This window comes from Cucumis melo, chromosome 3, assembly GCF_025177605.1.
Source record: "Cucumis melo cultivar AY chromosome 3, USDA_Cmelo_AY_1.0, whole genome shotgun sequence".
NCBI classification, from domain to species: Eukaryota; Viridiplantae; Streptophyta; class Magnoliopsida; order Cucurbitales; family Cucurbitaceae; genus Cucumis; species Cucumis melo.
In genome coordinates, this window is record NC_066859.1 from 23839473 (window position 1) to 23863760 (window position 24288).

Sequence of the window (24288 nt, forward strand, 5' to 3'; positions counted from 1 at the left end):
AGGCTTACTTTAGACACTAATGATCGCCAACAAGCTTCAAGGTAGCCAAAATCAGTCCCAAAATAGCAAAAATAGATTAACGTATTAGATATTTGTATTCTAACTTTAATAAATTCTTAAAAACCTATAAAGTTTGATATATGATGATAATTTGATTGCATTGTTGTGAATTAAAGTTTCTTTTAACCTTCTTATACAATCATGTATTATAAAATAAATACATAATTTGACGTTAAAACCAATTGAAAATTTTATAAGAAGATAGCACATTAAATCGTTCTAATTAAACAATATAAATTAAATGTAGGAGTATCCACCCGAGAGAGTCAACACTAACACTAATGAAGGAGCATCAACATGAGAGAGCCAACTCAATTGGTTAAATTCTTGATAAAAAAAGTTTAAAGGAGACCACACCGATTTTTCTTTTTTAAATTTCTAAACTTTGTATGGATTAATTTATATGATCCGTTATTAATCATTTTAGTTTAATTAATAATTTATTATTATTATTATTATTATTATTATTATTATTATTATTATTATTATTATATTTTGCATTTAAAAATAAATCTATAAAGTTGTAAAATATAGACAACATTATTATTATTATTGGTTAACATGGCACGTGAGTAGCTCTTACTTCATCATCACCAACATATGAGTTCATAGAAAGGGAAAGAAAGAAAGAAAGAAAGAAAGAAAGAAAGAAAGAAAGAAAGAAAGAAAGAAAGAAAGAAAGAAAGAAAGAACGAATGAATGAATGAAAGAATGAAAGAAGCCAAAAATGTAAGGAAATAGTGACAAAAGAAGCAAAGGGGAGAGAGTTTAGAAAACGGAGTATATAAGTTGGAGAAACACCGACCGAACCGAATAATAATAATATTGTCAAAAACACGACCACATGACCATTCCCCCAAAACAAAACACACACATTAAAAACGGTGGTCGTCAATTTTCAACTCACATTCCTTTGCTTCTCTTTTAGGGTTTTCACTTGGGAGACCTGTTTTTTTCTTCTTTTCTTTTCTTTTCCCTTTTTTTTTTTTTTTTTTTGGTATATGCAATGAATTAAATGAACCAATTACAAAATTTCACCAATTTCTTTTCCTTCCAAAATAATAAAAACAATTTTTTTAACATTTTTTTGGGGGTGTCCCCTCTCATTAATTTTATATCCCTTCTTCAAGAGCCTCTTTGTTGTGTTGTGAATGTTACCACGTTCTTCCCCTGCCTTTTGTCTCCTAAATAATTATGGTAATTCTATGCCCCTCTTTCTTTCTCCAAATGTCTTATCTGAATTATTCTCTCACCATCCTATCTATATATATATCTGTGGATGTACCTAACTCCCATCAAATATATAATGTAGCTTGTTAATGTTTAAAACACTCTAAATTTTAATTAGATCATACGTTAATCAAAGAGATATTGAGGATATTTAAATATATGTGGTTAGCAAAGATATCAAACAAAGTGCACATTCCTTTTGCCTCTTTCCTTAACTTGAAATTCTTCTATATTGAATGACATATTGTGTATATTCCTAAAAGACATGTAAGTTTATTGTCATAGTGTTCTCTCCGTAATAACCCTTTTGTTGTGGTGAAAAAATGTGATGTAAAGTTGATATATATCCACGTCAAGTTGGTAACAAAAATGTGCAATAATAACGTAGACATTAATTGCAGGTTTAAATATGTCATATACAAACAAAAGCTTACCATTTTTGGAAAACATAACACACTAATTTAGAATCTACAGCCCCATGCAATAAATATCATCCTACGTTTAGAAAGAAAATGTGAGACATATATACGGTCGGTGAAAAATTGTTTTCAAATATAACAAAATAATCTAAAAAAGTTACTAATATAATAAAATTTTACTTTCTATTAGTTATGGATTGTGATAAATTACTGTAGACTACAACAATACGTGTCGCGACAGACACATGTAGTAGTCTATTATAATTTTGTCATCTAAAATAGTTTTTATAGTTAAGCTCTCCTACTAAACTTAAAGGTAGATTTGTCTAGTTTTTCTATGGAGACGGACCTCGCGTGGATTGCTCTCCCCAAAATCAAGTAGTGATTTCTCATTTTTTGGGGGAGGGAGTGGAGGAAAAAATTTTCCTATGAGCTAAACGAGGACAGGGACAAGGAATACATTCCTCAGCCCATTTCTCATTCCACCCTGGTTAATTTTTATTTGTTATATTTATATTTAAAGATTGATTGTTTATCGGTCCGGATACGAAAATATTTAAATTTAGATTAAAGATGGGGATAATTTAATTTATACTTATTTATTTCTACTAACAAATTGATTAATTTTTATGCCAAAATTTAGTAATTTATTCTTTAAATTCAAATTAATTATCATGTAAAACCAACTGTAATTTAAAATAAGTGATAGCGTTAATTATTTAATTAAATATATGTGGTTAGCAAAGACATAAAAACATTTTTCAAACTTAGCATGTTTAACAATTCCAAGTTGAATGACGTTCTATATAAATATTTCTAATTAGCATGTGAATAAGGAAAAAAATATATGTTAAAGAACTCGTGTTGAACTTCATGTTGGGTTTAAATATTTTATTGTAACAATTTAAGTCTAGTAATTTTATAGATTCTTTGTTTTTGGTTTTCTATTCATCTTTATTTTTGTTGATTTCTTGAAAAAAAAAATTAATGTATCTCTTAATATGTTATCTTACTTTTTAATTTTGGTTTAGATCCTATTTTGGTCTTTAAAATTCATAGATTGTTCTATTTTGGACTATAAACTAAAAAAAAAAAAAAAAAAAAGACATGTATTTTAGTCTTGGCATATTTTGGTCATTTTCGTTAGGATTGAATGATGAGAGGTAACTTCCATATTTTTGGATGATTGGGTTGCCATATAATCACTTTTGAAAATCTAGAGTTTTAATTTTTATTAAAGTTCAAATGACAAATTGATGCATGTTTTATACCAAATTCAAAAAAGTCGCATTGCTTTCAATATTTTGATCGTCACCAATAATCTTTTAGTTCTATGATGTATTTTATGTTGTAATGAACAATGACAACCTATATATCTAGTCTTTTAGCCAGTCGTATGTCAGTGTTTCCTTAATCTTAACCTTTATAGCATTAACATTAAGATTCAACTAGCACCCAAACTCAAATCACAAATCTAATATAAGAAGATATCATTAAGTTCAACAAACGAAATAGAAAGTGTGGTAGTAATGTGGTTGCATTATTGGGCTTATAAACCATATTATCCTTAAGGTATTCACACGAACGAAATCCCCCTTAGAAAAATTAGCCCATAAATAATTGAGAAAGCCGAATAAACTTCATTAATTATATTCAAATGTCATAGATTTAAAAAGTGTAAATTTAATTCAAACAACTTCAAAGAATTAATGCTAAGAAATGAAGAAAATGAAACATAAAACTTTACTAAAGAGGTCCTTTTAGGATGAATTCAACCTTTCACAAAGGTAAATCCTCACTCTACACACATTCTTATATGGGTAAGTTGATTTTCATGGGTGTGACAGAATCAAAATAGCAACAATAATGAAAACACAACACTATTATTGAACTCTCTAGTATACATACATACATACATATATATATATCCAAATCGCTTTATAATTAGTGTTTCAAACTTAATAATTTGTTATTCTGTCAAGTTGAGAAATTTTAATTTAACAAACACACCATTGCATATTGGGAAAAAAGAAACGAAAAACACCATGATGTGGTTTCACTATATACATCCAAAGATGTAGAAAGGGAGCAATAATAATCAGGATGTGGCCCTTACCTTCTACTAATTTTTCTACACTGCCAAGTAGTACTGAAAAATCTAAAATCTATAAAGTTACAACCCTAAAATGCAGTTGAATATTATGTGAATATTCAATTGTTAGTACATTATTTCTTTTTTCTTGTCCTTGAACGACCCTTCTTCTATAACCTTATTTCCTTAAATATTAAATATTAAATATTATGTACCCCCAAATTCAATTCAATTTACCCAATTTACCTTTACTCATGTTCACACACCATTGAAGTCATTATATTTTGTTATTTTGTATGGTTGGTTTGAACATGGAAAAGCGAGAAATTCAAACTTGTTAAAAATACATATGCATGCCCAGCTCTTTCACCCGCCACCCTTCCTCTGATCCTAATTAATAACAATCAGTACTACTACCTCTCTCTAATCTCCTGTTAATCAAAGAGAACCCTTACTAATCCAACTATGTTTGAAATTAATAATGACGAACAAATTAAAATTTTAAATATATATTCAAATGGGAATTTATAAAAAAAAAAAAAATAGCAAATTTTATAAATTATTTATATAATATAGCAACATTTTAGATTTTCTCAATAATAAACATTGTTAGACACGAATATGTGTTGTATTGTAAATATTTTAGTTTATTTTGTAATTATATTTGAAAATGCTTCTAATAAAATATTGTTTTGATATATCTTCATAGTTTCAATTTCGTTCTACTGTGATCCATATTCCAAAATACTTTTTAATATTTGTCTAATCTGATTAAAAAGAATATTTGCACTTTTATAAAGTTAACTTGATACTTTTACACATGCAAAGGCAGCTAAAATTATAGAGATAAAAAGAAAATGAAATTAGATTAGGATGGAGATGGTAATCGTAATAAACTAGGAATTACAAATAATATAATTAGATTAACCTTCATCGATCTATTACGTTTCCACTCAGATAAACGTAGACTCAGAAAGGAAAAGACCATATTCTAATTTGTGCATTGAATTCTCTATACACTCCTGCGTATTCACACACACAATTTGAAGTGGAAAGGAAAAGAAGAGGGAGGTAGGGGTACAAAAGAATGAGTTGTTATATACATATATGTATATAGTTTGTCAGGTAAATTCTGAAAGATTGTTTATTTTGTACGTTTTTTTTTCTGAAAGAGTTGAAAATTGAAGTTTGTAACTTGCTATCCAATTTGGCAATTTCTTCGAATCTCACACTTAATTTCACCTTTAGTACCCTATTTTCTGTCCCTATCACACCAATGGTTTAAATGTTTCGCAAAAGGTTATAAAATATTTTGGATTAAATATCATTTTAGTCTATTAGAAAAGGATGAATCAATTATCACAAAAAATTATGTTAATTTCACAAATTAATTAATGTTTTCTTTTTTAATTTCATGCTCATTTGTTCCATCCAAAGAAATATTATATCAAAATTTTAAAAATAGTAAATTATTGATAAACTTAGTATTAATAACAAAACGAAAACGACTATGTAACATTGACGTTATATATACAATTTTTTAATATTCGCAAGTGTATGTCCGGACTAATATATTTATGATACATTGTGACTGTTATAGAAAACATCTATTAATAATTATCATTGAAATAGACACAAAAATAGTCTACCAAGTAGAAATGGTTGCTAATAATTAACCATAATAAATATATAGTTTATAATAGTCTTAATATTTGTCTTGGAATTAAGTACATTCTTTAACAAAGCAGAACCCCATTATTGAAAAATTGTAATGAAAGAAAGCAAAACATATAGATATTAAAAACAAAATATTGTTGCAAAAATATTTTGAAAAAACTAATTGGATAACCTTTCATCTTGGATGAAATTTTAACAAAAAGAAAAAAGAAAAAAAAAAAAAAGCTTGATCTTGGTGTTCATTTAGGATAAAATTGCATTGAAAAAGACAAAAGAAACGATAATTTTGAGCTTCTTGATAAAATTTTGCCGGAGATTAACTTACATTCACATATTTTTTTTCATAATATATGTTATCTTTTCAAATTTTATACCAATTCTTACTCTTGTAATCCTTTTCCAAATCTCATATAGTCTTATACGATCTTGCAAATCGTACCCCTAATGTATGTTTCCACTATTAAATTTATTTACCCATCATATAAAGAGAATTGTCAATTATCTTTCCAAAATTTCATAATATTGAGAGTGGGATTTTTAATTTTTCGAACGATTTGAAAAAATTATGCGAATTATTTTATCAATCATATCATAATTTTGACTGAGATTCACTAAAAAGATCGAAAAGAATAGATTGTTTGAATATAGGTTAAAAACATTAACTTATACAAATCTCAATAATCAATCTGGAGGGAGATGGACAAAGAAAAAACTATCCTAACAAAATGAGGTAATATAGTATTTCTTTTTGCAAAAAAAAAGAGAAAAAAAAAAAAGGAAAAGGAAAAGGAAAATGGAAGATTTAAGTAGCAAAAAGCAGAAGAAAGAAATTAGGAAATTAGGTAAAAGTTGAATTGTTGAATTAAGAGTTTGATAATGTTAAAAGGAACACGGCGTCGTTGCACAAAATAAGGTAAAGGTTGGATTTTGTGCAGAGTTCACAAGACGACACGTGCGGTGTCGTGACACGAGACATCGATATCATTTCCATTCAAATACCTAAAATAATAACAATAATAATAATAATATAATCATATTCTGACCGGTCAACCTTGTGGTTCTACCTCCATCCCCCTCTTTCACAAACCCTAATTTCTTTTCTCTTACCCCTTTCTTCTTCAAATTTCATGTCTTTCTTATCAGGAAGGAATTTCACAATCCCCAAAGTTTCAAAATGTGATTCTTCTATAAAATATCATCCTTCTTTTGTTCCTAATTTCTTGCAATATTTACTCTCTAAATCCCTTATTCAACCAACCATACTAACTCAAAATACATCTTCAAATATTCAATTTTAAAAAATATATTATTTTAGACGGAATTTAAAAATTTAACAACAATTTAAAATAAATAGCTTTGTTTTTCAAAATCCAAACAATTCTAACTATCTAGAAACTTGTTGAAGTATATTTATATATAGCCTTAATAATGTAGATATGACTATAAGATATCTTTGGATATCTAGTAGTGGGTGAATATATATTTTAAAGAAAAATTTTAACTACAAATATCCTAGATGTCTTTAAACTCAAAAAAAAATTCCTTTGGATAAGGAGATACTTAAAATATTCATATAATACAAATATAATCTATAAATTTTTTTTTTACCCAAGTGGTGCAAAGGATCTGATGTCTATAAATAGAAAAGTCATGACTCCTTATAGAACACCTAAAAAACGAACAAGAAAAAAAAAAAAAAGAAGAGAAAAGTGAATGAATCTGTGTTGAAATAGTGAAAAAGTATTCTAAAACTTTCTCTTTCAAGATGAATTCTCTATTTTCTTTTTTTTTTTCCCTTTAGTGTTAATTTCTTCCACAATACTTAATTTTGTAGAACTTTGAAACTTACTCATATAGAATTTAGATGTCAAGAGATAAAATGTTAACAGTCTTACCTTATTAGTCATATAAAATCTAGATTTAATTTTAAGTTATAAATTATATAAAAATAAATACATTTTGAAAATTGTAATAAAAGATAAATTTAGCAAAATATTAGAAAATATAGCAAAATTTAAAATTGTATATCTATAATTGATATGCTTCTATCTATCATATTGATATATAATAGTAATGAAAGACTATTAATGTTTATTATCGATAGAATCTAAAATTTTAATATATATTATATATCAATATTTTAGTTTATTTTATTATATTTTAAAATGTTGAAATTTTTTTCTTACTTAATTTTTTAATTAAGAATTTATAGCTAAAAAACATACAATAATATATGTAAAACTATAAATTAGGGTAGATATAGATTTTCTTTTCTTTTTTTTTCTTTTCCAATAAATAACTATCTTTTAACCTGATTATTGATTAAAAAAACTCATAACTATTTAATTAACAATTTAAGTTAAGTCGGATGATTATTTAGTTTGTTATTTTTAATTAATTTTGAAAAGGATGTCTATAAACATTTTTATTAATTACCAATAATTTTTTACAACTTTGTTGTTTTACTTTCATCCCATATTATAAAACCAGGTCAAATTTGAGAAAATAAAAAATTTAAAAAGTCTAAAGAAAATATGTTTTTTATTTTTAAAAGTTATCTTTGAGTTCAAACTCTTTTAATTAAAAATAAATAAAAATCAGAGTAAAGGAAGGATGGAGAAAAAAACAAACCTAAATTTTAAAAACTAAAAAATAAAAATAAAATACTAGGGAATGATTAATTTTTAAATAAATGGATTTTTAGTAATCTAGCCTTAGGTTTAGGTGGCTCATTCTTCCATTATTATTATTATGCTTTGAAGTCTTAAAATATATATATATATATATATACACCCAAATCTAGTTCACAATTAATTATGTTGTTAAATATTTGATAAAAGTCGAGAGACATGATATACCTCTGCAAAGTTTTGAACATACCAATTTTAATGTCATAAGGCATCAAGTAAATTAATAAGTGATATAATCCCAAATTAGTATTTATACTGTATAATTAAAATTTGAGTGTATATATACGAGGTTTTCTTATACTATATATATGTTGACATAAAAATAATGATCAATACATAGAAAAAAGAAAACAAATTAACTCCGATTAAGTGCTCCATCACTGATTATTATTATTTTCCTTGCACCTCTAAATCTCTAGTATTATTCATGCATGTGCCTCTTGACTACCCAAGGGAAGTAAACATATTTGGTTTTTATGACCCCCTAGTTATGGTTATCTCTTTTAGATATGATAATTACTTTGAGGTTGGTTTTCTTTTTTAAAAGACTTTGTGAGGCTTAAGGATTTTTTTTTTTTTTGGTTAATTGCTCTGGTTGTCTTACACAGTTATGTACAATCCTACTTTTAAGATACGACAACTCTACCGATTTAGATCCTATTTGATATTATACACTACAAATGGTCAATTTTTTAGGTTGTTATTCGTTTTCTAATCTGTGACATGTGACGCCTTAGATCTTGTCATTTTGTCAGTCTCATCAAAAGATTCATTCAAGTTGAATTCTTGTTTAACATTTCTTAATGACAACGATGTCGTTATTGGATCCATTAATAATGTTCATGATTTCAATAGAATGATGATGTTATGTTTGTTATAAAGATATGTTTTCTCTTGTTTGATTCGATTGAGCTTGCAGGAAGCTATATTGTCATGTCATGTTTGAGGGTATTACCAAGAATTTTGCAACTAGCATAAATCTTAGTAAACTAGGATGCACTAATGTGAGATTCATGTTTCTCCGTAGATTTTCTCTATAGTCTACGTCAATATCTTGTTCGATTCAAGTTCTTTCTTTATATCAATAGTCGGTGTAATTTTGTATATTTTATTATTTATGCATCTTAACTACCACATGCTCTTGGGTGCGATCAAAGCAGCACTAATGCACCGGATCCCATCAGAACTCCGCAGTTAAGCGTGCTTGGGCGAGAGTAGTACTAAGTTGGGTGACCACTTGGGAAGTCCTCGTGTTGCACCCCTTAACTACCACATGCTCTCAAATTTTAAAAAAATTAACTTGAAAATTATCCTATTTAGGTTGATTCTAATTTCCTTTTTGAATTATTTTTGTTCTTAAGTTCTTGGTGTTCTTTTACATCCATGTTGGATGTACAAGGCAAATTAAAGTATAAAAAAAATATATAAAGACATAAAAACTAAAATAATCATACTCAACTTTTAGTTATAAAAAATAAAATATCATACTCAACTTTTACTTCTCTTTTCATACACTTCATTATTTGAATTTTTAGTTTGATGGAGTCAAGCTTTACTTTAAATTATTATGTCACATGACTATATAATCATACCTACTTATTTGAAAATAAGTGAATAAGTATTGTATTATATGCATTCAAGTTGTAATTAATGTAATGTACTACAAAAATCATTCCAATCTATAATTATTAATGACAAAAACACTCTAACTGCTTTAGCTTTTATTATATATACTATTATTATAGAATAAAAGAAAGTGATTGTACTAAGTGATTAATCGAAAATGATTATAAAAAAATTTAAAACAGCTATCTAGTAAATTCTCATTTGTTCATATTCAAAAATTGGAATTTGAATGATTTTTCTAAATTTAGTATAACCTAATAAACAATTTTTGTGTTTGAATTAACACAAAAATAAATAAATAAACTAAACCATGTCACATAACAAATCAAATAAAATTAACATCTAGGTAATAATTAAGAAGGATATTATAGAAAAATTAACCAAAATCCAAAAGTTACAATCTAGTGAAGCTCTTTAAACCAAAAGAAAGAGTAAATATATAACCCAAAGTTCTTGAATTTTTACTTCCTATACTTTGACACAATTTTTTTGTTCCAAATCATATGAATTACAATAATATATAATGTTTTTTTTTTTATAATAAGTATATACAAAACAAGATATACTATATAGTTCTACAACTCCAAGCCTCCAACCCAATAATAATTTGACCAAAATACCTAAAAAACTACTTTCAATTTATACATAGTAGACACATAATTAATTTTAGAAATATAATTTTTAAAATAATTAAGATTGGAAAATGAAAAGCTGGAGAAGAAGAGTTTTTAAAAAAAAATTATTAGATGATTTATATTAGTTTCGTCTCAAAACTGATTGACAATGATAAGAATAACACGTGTCTTATGTTTCGATCATTACTTCTTTTTCTTTTCAATAGATACTAGAAACATGTTTGAAGTGTTGTATAAGTTTTGATACCATATTAGATAACATATTATTAAATTCAATACAAATAAACTAGCCACAAGAGAATTAGAATAACACGTCTATCTTATAATTATAAGAGCACATCTTGAGGTTCGAGTAGTCCTCGAGACACATATATTAATATATTATAGAGAAAAGGAAACTGAAAAAAGAGAGATAGAGAGAGAGAGAGATAGGAAGTTGGAAAGGGTAACATGGGTTTGCTGGGGAGAGTGACACAAAGAGGGCCTTTAAGTAGGGAGATAGAGAAGCATATTTTCCTTAACCCACTTGAAGTCTTGCCCCAATTTGGCGACAGCCTCAGAAGTTGACAGTATGGAAGATGATTCACTTGCCTATTTCTCTCTCTCTCTCTCTCTAATCTAGTCTCAGTCTTCATATTAAATTCTTTGTTTCACATATATTATATTAACTCCTTTTATTATCCATTTAATAGGGTTTCCACGTCGCCACAATCATTTTCTCCATAGTTATATTTTCATTTTATTATCCCTTTGAAGTGCAATGTAGCAGAGTTAGAGCATTCCAGCGTAGTGCTTTTTGGGAAGCTTAGCTTAAAATTGATTAGTTATATGTTTGGAGGTTAAGTTAATTATGAGTGTGATTTTTGAACTTACAACGATTTGGTTTTATCCAACTCCTATCTATCCTTTGAATCAATGTAGTAATAGTTAAAAGGACAAGGTGCTTCTATACATACCTACAAAGGTATGATATTGTTAATTATTTTAGGCATACATAAGCCCTAATAACTTTGTTAGTATCATTTTGAGTCTCCCTTTAAACGAATCAGTTTTCACTCTCAACAGTGAGAGCACGTGTTGTAAATCCCAAGGTCCTCTCTATTCATCTTAGGTCACTTGCTCACTCGAGCATGAGCACTATCACGAATCACACACATGCTCTTATTTTATCACCTAGATAGAACGAGAACAAAAGTGACTAAATTTCTTTAATTATTCTAAATATGAGGGTTCTATCCACTCTTAAATTTAGACCAAGGCTTTGATACCAACTAATAAGGACACATCATGTGGACCTCCACATATTTCCATGATAACATGACATTGTTGTCCACTTTTGAACATAAACTCTCATGTTCTTTGCTTTTGGCTCCACCCAAAAAAATTTTACACCAATAGAAATTATTGTTTTTACTTATATCCATGATTACTTTCTTCAATTTTGTCCAAATTTCTAATCGATAGAATCACCCTATATAAATTTGAAAACATAATATTCCAATTATAAATTTGTAGAATATATATATTGACTAACTGAACAATGGCTTTAATTTAAAACTTTCATGAAGTGGTTAGAGTAAACAAAACTTGAAAAATTTGAAATGTTAGACAGAGTTACTATTTGTCCAAATGTAGAACTTTCGACATTTCATGTTGTGGAACCCATGTCGAAAAAGATAGGAAAAGATACTCACCTTTTTTACTCAAAATTTATTTTTTTTATTATTATTTGGTTTTTAGTTAAAACCTTGTCTTTATTCCCATACAAACCAATTACATTATTGAACACATTCAAACATTTTAATGAGATTGACACACGTAACATCCTCGTTATATCCCAAAATCTAATAATAAGAGCCTATATAGAGATACAAGGTCAAACAATTAAAATAAAACACATTATCTAATAAGTTTTATCTTCTCAGAAATCTTTCCAAAAAAACCCTTAGATAAAGGTTTACTTCCAAGAATTGGCAACTTGACAAGCTCTATATTCGCGTTATCATTTACGGGAGAGATTATCGATTTTGATTGATTTGATTGAGCGTTTATTAATAGATGAAGATATGTAATTTTGTTATGGAACTAATAAATAAAGATTAAAATATGCATTTTTTAAATATAGAAAAATAAATAATAGAACATGAGATTTTACTGTATTTTGTAAAAATTAATTTTACAATATTTTTTCATTCACAATAATTTTTCATAAATAAATGATGATTTAGAGTAATTAATAATAATTAATGAAGAAGGGTAGTTAGGTTGAATAATATGTGTGTGTGACAAAAGAAAAAGGGAAAAAAAGCAAGCCAAAATCGCCCACTGCTTTCTCCCATGCAATTGTCCGCTTCAACCCCAGCAGATGACCAAACCAAACCCATTATTTCTCTCTCTCTCTCTCTCTCTCTCTCTCTCTCTCTCTCTCTCTCTCTCTCTCTCTCTCTCTCTCTCCCTCCCTCCATATTTCTCTCTATATATAGATCTCCATCCCATATCTTTCTCCCTTCATCCCCATAACGTTGTCCTTTAATTTCTCTCAGCTCCCTAAAAACTTCTCTTATTGCCTTCATCACAACAATTTTTTTCATCATGTCTTCAAGAAGATCTTCTCGCTCCAGAAACTCCTCAGCTTCTTCTCCATTAATCTCCGACGATCAAATCGCTGATCTTGTTTCTAAGTTGCAACGTCTCATACCCGAGCTTCGTAATCCCCGTGCCTCCCACAAGGTAAATTTAAAACATGAGCATACTTCAACTAGCATAAAAGAATATATTTGTTAATCATCTTTAATTTGGTTTTTGTTTATAATCTTCTTCTTTGTGTTTCCAAAAGGGTTATTAAATATTGTCTCCCCACATGTCGGGTTGTGGGTCTCATATTGTTCCCTCCTTCCACTGCCAATGCATCTGGGATACTCCAAATTCCCCCCTCCACACACCATCCCATTATTTCAATTCATTATTCTTCTTCATATATACCCTTTCCTACTATTTCAATCACTCCCTCATATATATTTTAATGATATCCGTTCCCATATAGATTTCAAAATCTATCCACTTCTGATAATAATAAATGAAAAAACTTACTAAGATAATAGTTTGAATGATGGATAAATCTCTCACGAGCTACATTCTGGCAGTCTCTCAATATAATGATCTCTTTCTTACAAAGGTTTTCTACTTTTTATTTCTAGTACTGTAAAATCTCTGTCACATAAATGACTTAAAAAAAAAATACTTTTGTGCATCTTGACTTGCACAAGATCACATTAAAACTCTCTAGAACTAAAGTGTACTTAAACTGATGTGTGGTTTTAGAAAAAGAAAAATTAAATGCGACTAAAATATTAGTTTGGAAAATTAATTATAGCTTTCACCTGTTGTAAAAAATCTTGTAATGATATATTTAATTTTACGAGTGTAGGTGTCGGCTTCAAGAGTGTTACAAGAAACATGCAACTACATAAGGAACTTACACAGAGAAGTGGATGATTTAAGTGAGCGATTGTCACAACTTTTGGCAGCAACTGAAAACGACAGCGCCGAGGCTGCCATTATTAGGAGTTTATTTCTGTAAAGAACCCATTTAAATAACCACAGTTTCCCTACCCATAAATTAATTACTACGACGTCGTTAATTTCCCTTTTTCATTCTCCTCTCTTTATATTTATATATAATATAACATTATATTATATTATATAATATAATATAATATAATATAATATAATATAATATAATATGTGTATGATATTTAAATTATTATTTAGGTAGGGCTTTTTTGGCCAATGTATTAGGCCACTACACAGGAGGGTGTGTGATATTTTATGCATAATATAACACCTCTTTTGAGCAGAGAGTTTGTAGTACCTTTGACTTTATATAATATTATTATTCTATGAACTCAAAAACACACACACACACACATATATATATATATATATATCGATCAATGTTTGCTTTTCAAATTATTCAATTGGTGGTTGTCGTTCACGTGACATGCACATGTTTTTGTATGTTTGAAAATAATCATGGATAAGAGTGTGTTGTGTGATGATCTCATATGCTTATAAATTATTATATATTCAATAATAATAAAATATATGCATCTATGGTGTGTTATTTATGTATTTAATTTAAGGGAATAAAAACAATAAATAATGGAACTGTTTTTAAAAAAAGGATTATAATAAATGAATAAAAAGAGCAAAATGGATGGAGGTAGTTTCTCCTATATATCCTTTTGTTAAATATAGTATAGGGTATATATGAATGTGTGGTGGAGCCAACAATGAATGAAAGGACAATTTTGCTTCTAGTTTTTTGTCTTCAATTAAATTATCAAATATATAAAAGTTTTAATAAATGTATATTCCTTCCAAGTTTTAGAATCTTTTACTTTTACTCCTAAATTTTAAATTTAATTCTTTTCTATTTTAATTTTAAGGTTTGAAATCTTACATTTTTTAGGTTTTATATTGGAGTATTATTTCAAATTTTAATATTTTTAGGTTCTATTTTGTTACTAAATACACACTTAAAATTTTTAATTTAGTTGTAAAAAATATCCAAGAATTATAAATAATTAGTTCTTTTTATCATATTTTCATTCCTACTAATGTTAATTATAAATTTTCAATTCATATAAAATACTTTAAATTAATGAACTTAAAGTTAATGTCGTCGAATATGACCAACATGAGCATTAACACCATACCATAAATGCGAGTATTTGATGTTTAATTTGAAGAATTGTTATTAGACAATGACTTGAAATTGGATTAATGAAAACAAAACTCAATTAATTTATAAAAGTAGAAAGTTAAAGAGTGATTATATATTATTCAAAACAAAAATTGATGAAAGATATATATAGATATATACATAAAGATGTTTATGTGAGAGAGGTGGGGGTGGTGATGTGTCTCATGACATATATATATATATATATATATATATATATATATATATATATATATATATATATATATATATATATATTGTGTTTGGGTAATTAATTTAATTTAATTTAGAGATGAAAAGATGTATAGATTTTAATTTGATGATACAATGAATTTAAAATCCATTTGAAAAATTAAGAAACAAAAATCTCACGGACTCATAAGAGAAGAAAACCCCACAGAATCCCTTTGGATATATCACTTACCAAATACAAAAAAACAAACCCTTTCATAATTCTCTCTCTCTCATGCCTTATCCCTCAAGGCAATGCACTACTAATTAATACCTAATTCATTTTATTATTTCATATCATCACTAATTAACCTACTACACACGTGTATCTCTTCATATAATATTCTATCAACTAATTTAAACTTTAATAATCGTATCAATTTAGATTTTGAACATGTAAGTATGATCAAATATATAACAAAAGATTTAAGTTATGAATGTTTGAGGTTTAAATTTGTACGATTATTAATTTAAGATTTAAATTTGTACAACTCCAAATTTAGTAATTATTAGTTTAAGGATACTCAAGGTTTAGTAATAAAAATTGATATTTTTTCTATGTTCCTTTATTATAACCTTTTAACCATTAACAAATTTGAATTTCAAATATTCTTCTTGTTTATTTTATGAAATATTTTCAATATTTGTACAATGAAAGTGATGAGAATGAGATGCACAACTTAAAAACAGGTACATCCAAAATGTACCTAAAGTATTATTTTTTGATAGTTTAATTTTTATCATTAAATATTTTGTGGGTTTAATGTCTGTAACTATGGAAGTTTGATGGTCAAATAGTTGAGACTTGTATGAATTTAAAGGTTAATTAATTTAGAGAGTGGAGATTAGATTTAGGTGAAAGGTTTGGCAGTGTGTAGAGGCCGCAATGTTGACTGAATTTTTGAAGATAATATTGTTTAAAAGAAATAGAAATTCGAAAACCCTAAATTAAATCCCAAAGACATGGCGAGAAATTTGCGTTATTATATATATATATATATATTATATATTTGTTTTGGTATTTCCTAAGTCGCCGCCATGAAAACCTCAAAAGCTAACCGTCCTTCGTCTTTCAATTCACTTTCTCTTTCAAAAGAAAAACGAAACACACAACAAACTCCAAAATCTGCCTTTTCTCTCTGTGTATTTAATTTAATTAATTGCCCAACTAAACTAAACCATCTTTGTTTCTTTACTTGGCAAATTAAGCTCTTAATCACCTTAATTATCATAAATCTATACTTTTTCCTCTCTCTCTCTCTCTCGTTACAGAAACAAACTATTTTATCTATCTTTTACAAGGATGATATTGTGTTGTGTTTAAGATGAAATTATATGTTTTTTTTTTACATCATATGAATGATTTTTCTTCAATTTGATCGTGATATTTAAAAGTGTCAACTTCATTCACTTAAGTGTTTCGGTCTCCATGTTGGAAGAATTGGAGTATAAATAGGCTAAAGTTTAGAAGGTAAGAGAATTATGAAATAACTTTTTGTAAGGAGTACGTTTTGACAGTACTGGGGAGGGTATCGATTCGAGTCTATAGAGAGAATTCGTGGTTTAATGACCAAATTTACTCTACCTTTATACATATTTATTTCTTCTAAAATGGATATCTCAAGAAGATAATCTTGTACATATATACTTCAAAAAATCACATGTTGAAGAACTCAAAAAGGACAAATTGGAACTTACAAATTACATTTAAACACTCCTTCATTTGTAATTTTCAAAAGCATCTTGAATTTCTTGAAGGTTCTTTTACATAATAGTTTTGGTGAGCATATCTATATAATCTAACTTGATAATTATAACTAATAAACTCTAATCAGAATTTTTCTTTCAATAACAATTTTTTTTAATTGAAACATAATTGCTTACTATTTTCTTGAAACCGAATTAAGAAGCATGTCACTGCTACAAAAATTGAGTTACAATACCAGTTGAGAACCAACGTGATAGGGATACGATGTCAGACCTAATATCGAAGGAAGTTGTTCTTAAAGGTGTAAGGAAGTTGTTCTTAAAGGTGTTTATTGTTAGTCACCTTCGATGTCAGTTGTCGCCACACCTTCTTCAATATTGGTTCACCCTTATTGACTAACATCAAAGAAGTTTGTGTAACATTAAATGTATGTTCTTTTAATAGGCAATGTTATTAAATCAACGAAAGTATAATTTTTACTTACAAATGAATAGATTAAATGCTGATCTATCAGGTGAGAACTATCCAAATAAATCTCAGTTTTAAAAACTAACATACGCTTCAGAATTAGAGCCCCTCATAAACAGGAGACTTCGGATTCCGAACTTGCAAGCCAAATACATCTTTTCAAGTGTATTACACCTCACAAATCCAGAGAGATAGGTAATAAAGCACTTAACATAAATAACTGAATGAGAAACCAATCATTAGTCTCAAAATTCCAAAAAAGGCATTATTTTATTTACCATTGAAGTAAATACTAAGCTTTTATTCATTCCCACTGTTCAAATTGCTCAGTTCGGTTGATATTATTCCTACGGTCCAATGGGAGACATTATATTATTACGGCTCTATTCATCATTAATCTATAAACAAGAATGTGCAGCAGCCTTCCATAGTTTCAGCATCGTCCAAACTTGAGAACAAGACGGTTCTCGATTTCGATTCTCTTCTTCATCAAAACAGCATATTTGGAAACCAGATCCTGATCTCCAGCAGCCACTGAGAGCTTGCAAGCCAGAGATGTCTTCTCTAACTTGTCCTTGTACATGGTGGAGATGGGTACAAAACTCCCCTTCTTGTTGCACAACCAACCATGAGCAGCCCTCAATGCTGCCCCGAGCGAAGCCGAATCTGGAAAGGAAGCCAAAAGAAAAGTCCACATAAATATTACGTTTTTGAGTGAGACTTAGAGCTGAAATATTTGTAGAACTATATCCCAGTTCATTATTCTGAGATTGAAAAGAATGCAACAAAAGAGCATACTGTTGAAGAGCCATACATATCACTTGCGGAATGGTGAAAAGTACTTTGAAATCGTTTAAAGCAATTTTTTGAAAATTTTTTTGTGTTTGATTAGATAAAAAAAAAGTAACTATGAAAATTCTAACATCTGCGTTTATTCCTCAAGAATAAGGGCCTATTCAAATTGACTTTCTAAGTGCTAAAAGTAAGTTTGAAACAAATTTGAAGAGTATGTTTTCTATAAACACAGCCAGGAGAAATGCTCAAAGTTGCATTTTCTGAATTTTGGATGATTTTGAAGGATGAAAATTGCTTTTTGACCAACCAAAGCTTTTTTCAAAATTTACGTAGCATTGACTTGAATAATCAACTAAAAAATTTGAAATTCTAAAAACACAGGTTAATAGTAGTCATCCTAAATTCATGATAAGTATTTTCAACTTTTTCAAAATCATCTTTGATCATATAGCCAAACATGAAATTTTTATTAATCTTCCAAAATAGACTGAGCCGATATTACTAGTTAGAAAATGTCATTATAGAGATGATATATAAGACAACATACCAGATCTTTGAACTGTATAGACATCACTGCCAAAGATTGAAGCTATGGAGGAAAGAATGGTCTCATTCGCCGAAGCTCCTCCAGTTGCAATGATCCGATTTGGAGGCAAAGGCATCCCAAATCTTTCAGCATGAGCTCGCATTGACAGGAATTGGCCTTCAATCAATGCTCGTACCTGATATATTAGTTAATTTGTTATTTTATTTAGTTCTTTTCAGTAAGACATCAAGACAATTGAATTTGTGCAAACAAACAAAGATCTTTCTCTTAGTAATCCTCCTAACCTCTGAAGGAGAATCAAATTCCTCCACCTCATTTTCGGTCACTCCCTCCATAGTGTTACCCTTGAAATTTTCAAGGCTATATCGATGAACACCGACTGAAACCAAAAGTAATTACCTCGTCAGCTACAATTTTAGATTCATGATCACATTGGAGTTGGATTCAACACATCCATATGCTGTTGTCTTAGCAATCGAAGTAAAAGTGTGAGCAATAAAGGGAGTTCTACCTGGAAGGGGTGGAAGAATTTCATGTTCCTTATAGTAAAATCCAAGCTTTCCACCTACATTACAGCTCAAGATAAGGAAAAATAAATGAAACCACAAATATTACAAGTTGAAAAAATGGGATCGTCTTAAACCATTTAGAGGAGGCGTTTGCTGCAGAAATTTATTGAATGTATCCCAAGACTTCTCTGCATAGCGGTTGCGAATATCTGAAGAAAAATTTTCATTAAATTTAGATGGTACAATTATACAAAACAATTTACAATAAAGGCAAAGGAAATTGCATCACCTTCGCGTGTTAATGATCCGTTCTTGTAAACCAACATTACCATGTAGCTCTCCGGGTCTACTGGGTTTGGAAAAACATGTCCCTCTAACCTGGGTTGTGGATCGCTAGTAATCCCAAATACCTAAATAATAGGCACAAACTGATTACAAACTACAAAAATTGAGTAAGACTTGTAAAAGCTTTTATACATTAATAAAAGGAAATGTATTGGGTGTGTTTGCAATACCTTCTAGTTTAAGCACCTTTTTTAAAAAAGAATTATTTTCAATCGATAAATTATCTTTAAAAGTGTTTTAAAGAACAGTATCTTTTATTGCCATCCAAAAGTGGTTATATAAAAAAGAAATGCTTGAAGGATTTTCATCAATCATTTAAAGTCAATTTTTGATGATCTACCTCTCAAGGTGTTGCTTCAAAAGTTGTTATCGAATTAACAATTTTCTGAAGTGGTTTTTATTTAGTACAATTAAAAAAAACAATCCTCCAAACCACTCAATAAGCCATACCAAATATACTTGGTGCATGTATGTGGTGTTTTTTAAATTGTTAGAATCAATTTTTGATATTCAAAATCACTCCAAAACATATTTTTAATGACTAACATCAGTTCTAATGCTATAAAATTTGGGTTTAACAGTATAAAATCAAATACTAAACTGATTTTGAAAGATTAAAGATGTTTCAAAATTATTTTGAACATGAAAAAAGCTACTTTAATCTTTTTAAAACTCACTCCCAAATATTCCCTTATATTATTATTTTTCTAAAGGCACTATAGAAAATTTGATTTGGTTTAAAAGGAAGTTTTTTAAAAAAACTCCAAACACTCTTTTGATATTCTCCCATTGACTTTACCAGCTTGAAATAAAGTAGAGCACTTATTACATTGGTCCTTTGCCAGCCAGCCCCCAGTCCAGTTGAACTCAAACTACAATCTCATATTATGAATTTACTAAAAGAACAGATGAACTCACAGTGTCACTTGTGCCAAGACTAATTGCAAGATCCCCAGGAGTATTAAGAGTTAGACCTGCGTGTTCCAAAAATAAGGGAAAACAAAATATAGTTAAAAGAGAAAAATATACAAGAAAAATATACAAAATTTGGACTAGACTCGAAGCCATTAATATTTTTACCCCAATAGTTGAGAACCTTGAAATATTGGTAACCTAGCATCATAATAAGATTCCTTTTTGTTCCTTTACACTTAATCAAGAAAAAGAGGAAATGGTTTAAATTGCACCAGATCAGCTTTTAAGTTCCAACACCTTTATTTACTAAGTCCAAACCCAAGCTAATAGCATTTAAATCTAGAAAGTAAATTGAACTAATTATGAATTGGGGTAACTAGAGAACTACTGAAATCAGAGAAATTTAATGTCATATATCCAGACCAAACCAGGATAACAAAGCAAGAACTTATATGTTTCAACAGAAGTCATTCGTATCTTCTTGTATTAAGCAGAGAAAGAAATATCGTGCACGTAGGGAGGGAAGTTACAGAAGGAAAAGATGATGTTAAGCACCTGCAAGGCTGTTGGGATTGTCTCCTGACCACTGAACAACCAAGCAATTCTGATTAAAGTTATATCTACACCAAGATTTGTAAAATTATCAGCAGTTGAACTAACTAGTAAGTACTTTTTAATAAAACAGCAAGTTTTGTCAATGTTTCTAGGATAAGTACTTTTAGCAAAACACTTCAATTTTAAAAACTTAAGTGAAAAGTATGAAAAGAAATCACTTTGATATTTGTTCTACATTTTTGAAAATGTTTTTGATATGCCTCAAGATCATGAGATAAAATTACTTTGCAGTTTCCAAGCATATTATTCACAAAATTTGACTTTTGGTAAAAGCATTTTATGTCACTCAAAGCATGAAGATTTTGAAGGAGAGCACTCCCACACATAGCGCACCTAATATGGAAATTATGAGACGCAACCTTTGTTTATGGAAAGAGATTCCCTATTACATACTCATGTCATATTTTTTATTTTCAAATTATGAATTTTTATAGGGCAATCGAGGGACGAAAATTAGTTTTCATTCTAGTTTCCACTAATTTGATCAATTATCCTTGACAAAGTTGTGCTGGATTAATATGTATAAACAATGCATATTTTTCATTGAGAAAATTTGAAAGAATATAACGACACAAAAAATACCAGCTCACAAAACCATCCCATTAAAGGAAGGAGGACAAACTAAGTAAAATGTTACCTATAAAATAGTTACAAAGCCCAAAGTGATATCTAACCAAAGACCAAATCTCAGTATATCCCCTCTCTTTACCCCTTTTTGCTCCAAATATCCTAAATAATCGCGCACACCTCAGCCCACCATAAAAAGCCTCCCTTATCCTGAAAGGCAGATGGGGAAGGAACTCCTCAATCGTAGCTCTAACACTCATCTAGATGGCAATCCCAAAATAGGTGATCAAGATCTTCCTCCGCCATCCGACACATCAAACAACAAAAAGGCCCGACTCTTAGGAATCTTAATCCTCTAAACCACATGGAAGACCAACTCCTTAGGGGGCAAGATCCAACAACCGACCAAATAGAGAATTACAAGAAAATACCTGACTAGGATTAGGAATCTAAGCACGAGCATCTCTCCTCCCCTCAAGTAAGGAGGGAAGAGAGGCCACATTTGTCGTTTCCCTATTGGTCAAGTTAGGACAAAACCCCAAAGAGAGAAATACACAGAATTCTCAAAAACTCACTAAAAGATCATGCATATAAAATGAATAAAATGGTTGATGATAGAACAAAATGTTTCATTTTGCTAATCCTTTACTAGATACAGACGTCCATATGACTAACTCTCCTATGTTAATGTTGACGTAATATTAAAAGCATGTTGTGGAACATTTTTGTACTGCATTGTATGTTAGGATATACCGAACAGGTTACATTCTATGTACTACGCTCTTGTGTAAGAGACATTAGATACAAGAATAATAAAAAAAAAGAATTTTATCACCTTTCTTTATGCAGGTCTTAGGAAGAAGACTAACCTCTTAACAAAATATGGAGCAATGTAACCAGCCACTCCATATGCAGGGGCTAGCTTCCCGAGTTTCTCCTCCAGACCAGGGGCAGTGGCCTATGGTATTGGTAGAATTAAGAATAAAATCAAGAAACAAGATTGCGAATAGGGTTATTGTAATTTAACAGCTAATATTCATTGCATAATCATAGTTTCAGCAAATTGTACCTCTAACACTTTCTTAGACCAGGACCTTTGCTTAATATCCATCAAATTCATTCCTGCACCGTCAGTTTCATCAATGGAGGCATAACCTCCAATGAGAAGAGACGCCACAAAAGAACTGACAAGGGAAATCCTTTCAGTATTTTGATAAACTTCAGGCTGAGTTTCATATATCTTCTTGATCTGGGGTCCAGTAAATCTTTCATAAGCTCGCGATCCAGTAAGTGTAGACAATTCTAAAGCTCCCCCAACAGCTTCCTCAATCTGCCGACATTGTGCAGTAGTGCTACTATCCATCCATATGGGTGATTCTTTAATGGAAAAGGCATCCACAAGCTGACCCACTAATGGCTTCTGAGGATCCAATGAAGATAAGATTGTAGAACTTCCAGTTTTCCAATAAACACTACCATGTTGTTGTCCACTCCCGGAGATTGCAGCAATTTTAGCGAAATCCAAATTGGACTTGGCTAGCTTTTGAAGCATGAGATCCAAAGCTTCCACCCACATGGATGTGGGGGAAACGATTCGACCATTGATAGAAGAATCACGGTAAACTCCATCTTGGGTTTTGTAATGGGACAGTTCTGAATCAAAATGAACTAATTCTGAGGCAACAATGTTGAGATTGGAATCTAACACAGTTGCTTTCAGAGACCTAACAGAAAAATCAGTTCAGTGAAAAAGATTAAAAAAAAAAAAAAAAGGGTACACAACTAGTGATTCAAAAGTCTAAACGAAATCAAAATTGAATCCATAGAAGAAACGTAGAATCTCAATTGTTGGCAAAAGCATACTGTGTAGAACTGTCGAATCCGAGAAAGTAAGAGTTATCGGGTAGAGATAAATGCTCCATTGAAATCCAAAAATCTTCCAATCAAGAGGGCAATTAAGGTTAGAGGAGCGTTCTTTATATATATATATATATATATATATATATATATGAATTGTTTGGATATACATAGAACTAAGCAACGAGGTCCATTCCTACTTCAGTGCAGAATCTTAATATGGAAAGTCAGGTAAGGTCAAGATTTTGGGATAAACTCTAAATTTAAACTAAAACGGAACTTCAAATATACTTTAAATTTTAAAATATCTCTAAATCGTTACGAGATCCGTTGCTGATATTTTTGCCAATCATTTCACTTATTTACTTCAACTTTGAAAATATACAATCTATTAAACAATTTTATTTTTTTTTTTAAATTTTATAAGTTTTATTATTCAAAATATTTTTTCTTAAAATTATCTAAATGTATTGGTATACAATACATCATTTTTTTTTATTTTAATCTTGAAATGTGAAGTTTATTTAAAAAACATAGAGTGATTGATTGCCTTAACAA

At 29.2% G+C, this 24288-nt stretch overlaps 2 protein-coding genes and 1 non-coding gene across 3 annotated transcripts; 2 read left to right on the forward strand and 1 right to left on the reverse strand.

Moving 5' to 3' along the window:
* The first annotated feature begins 9311 nt into the window (after positions 1 to 9311).
* Positions 9312 to 9430, forward strand: LOC127148730 (5S ribosomal RNA). Its single transcript, XR_007819805.1, has one exon. It is a non-coding gene; the product is annotated as a 5S ribosomal RNA (ribosomal RNA).
* A 3523-nt stretch (positions 9431 to 12953) lies between these two features.
* LOC103503223 (transcription factor PRE6-like) lies at positions 12954 to 14285 on the forward strand. Its single transcript, XM_008467365.3, has 2 exons — positions 12954 to 13159; positions 13857 to 14285. The coding sequence occupies exons 1-2, from the start codon at positions 13022 to 13024 to the stop codon at positions 14007 to 14009; spliced, it is 291 nt and encodes a 96-aa protein (XP_008465587.1). The 5' UTR covers positions 12954 to 13021; the 3' UTR covers positions 14010 to 14285.
* Positions 14286 to 17831: 3546 nt separating this feature from the next.
* LOC103496409 (xylulose kinase 2) lies at positions 17832 to 23989 on the reverse strand. The gene is made up of 11 exons (XM_008458240.3): positions 23737 to 23989; positions 22943 to 23597; positions 22743 to 22831; positions 21247 to 21311; positions 20695 to 20750; positions 19721 to 19841; positions 19566 to 19640; positions 19434 to 19487; positions 19207 to 19301; positions 18923 to 19097; positions 17832 to 18246 (listed from the first exon to the last, which is right to left on the reverse strand). The coding sequence occupies exons 1-11, from the start codon at positions 23793 to 23795 to the stop codon at positions 18014 to 18016; spliced, it is 1677 nt and encodes a 558-aa protein (XP_008456462.2). The 5' UTR covers positions 23796 to 23989; the 3' UTR covers positions 17832 to 18013.
* Between the last annotated feature and the right edge of the window lie 299 nt (positions 23990 to 24288).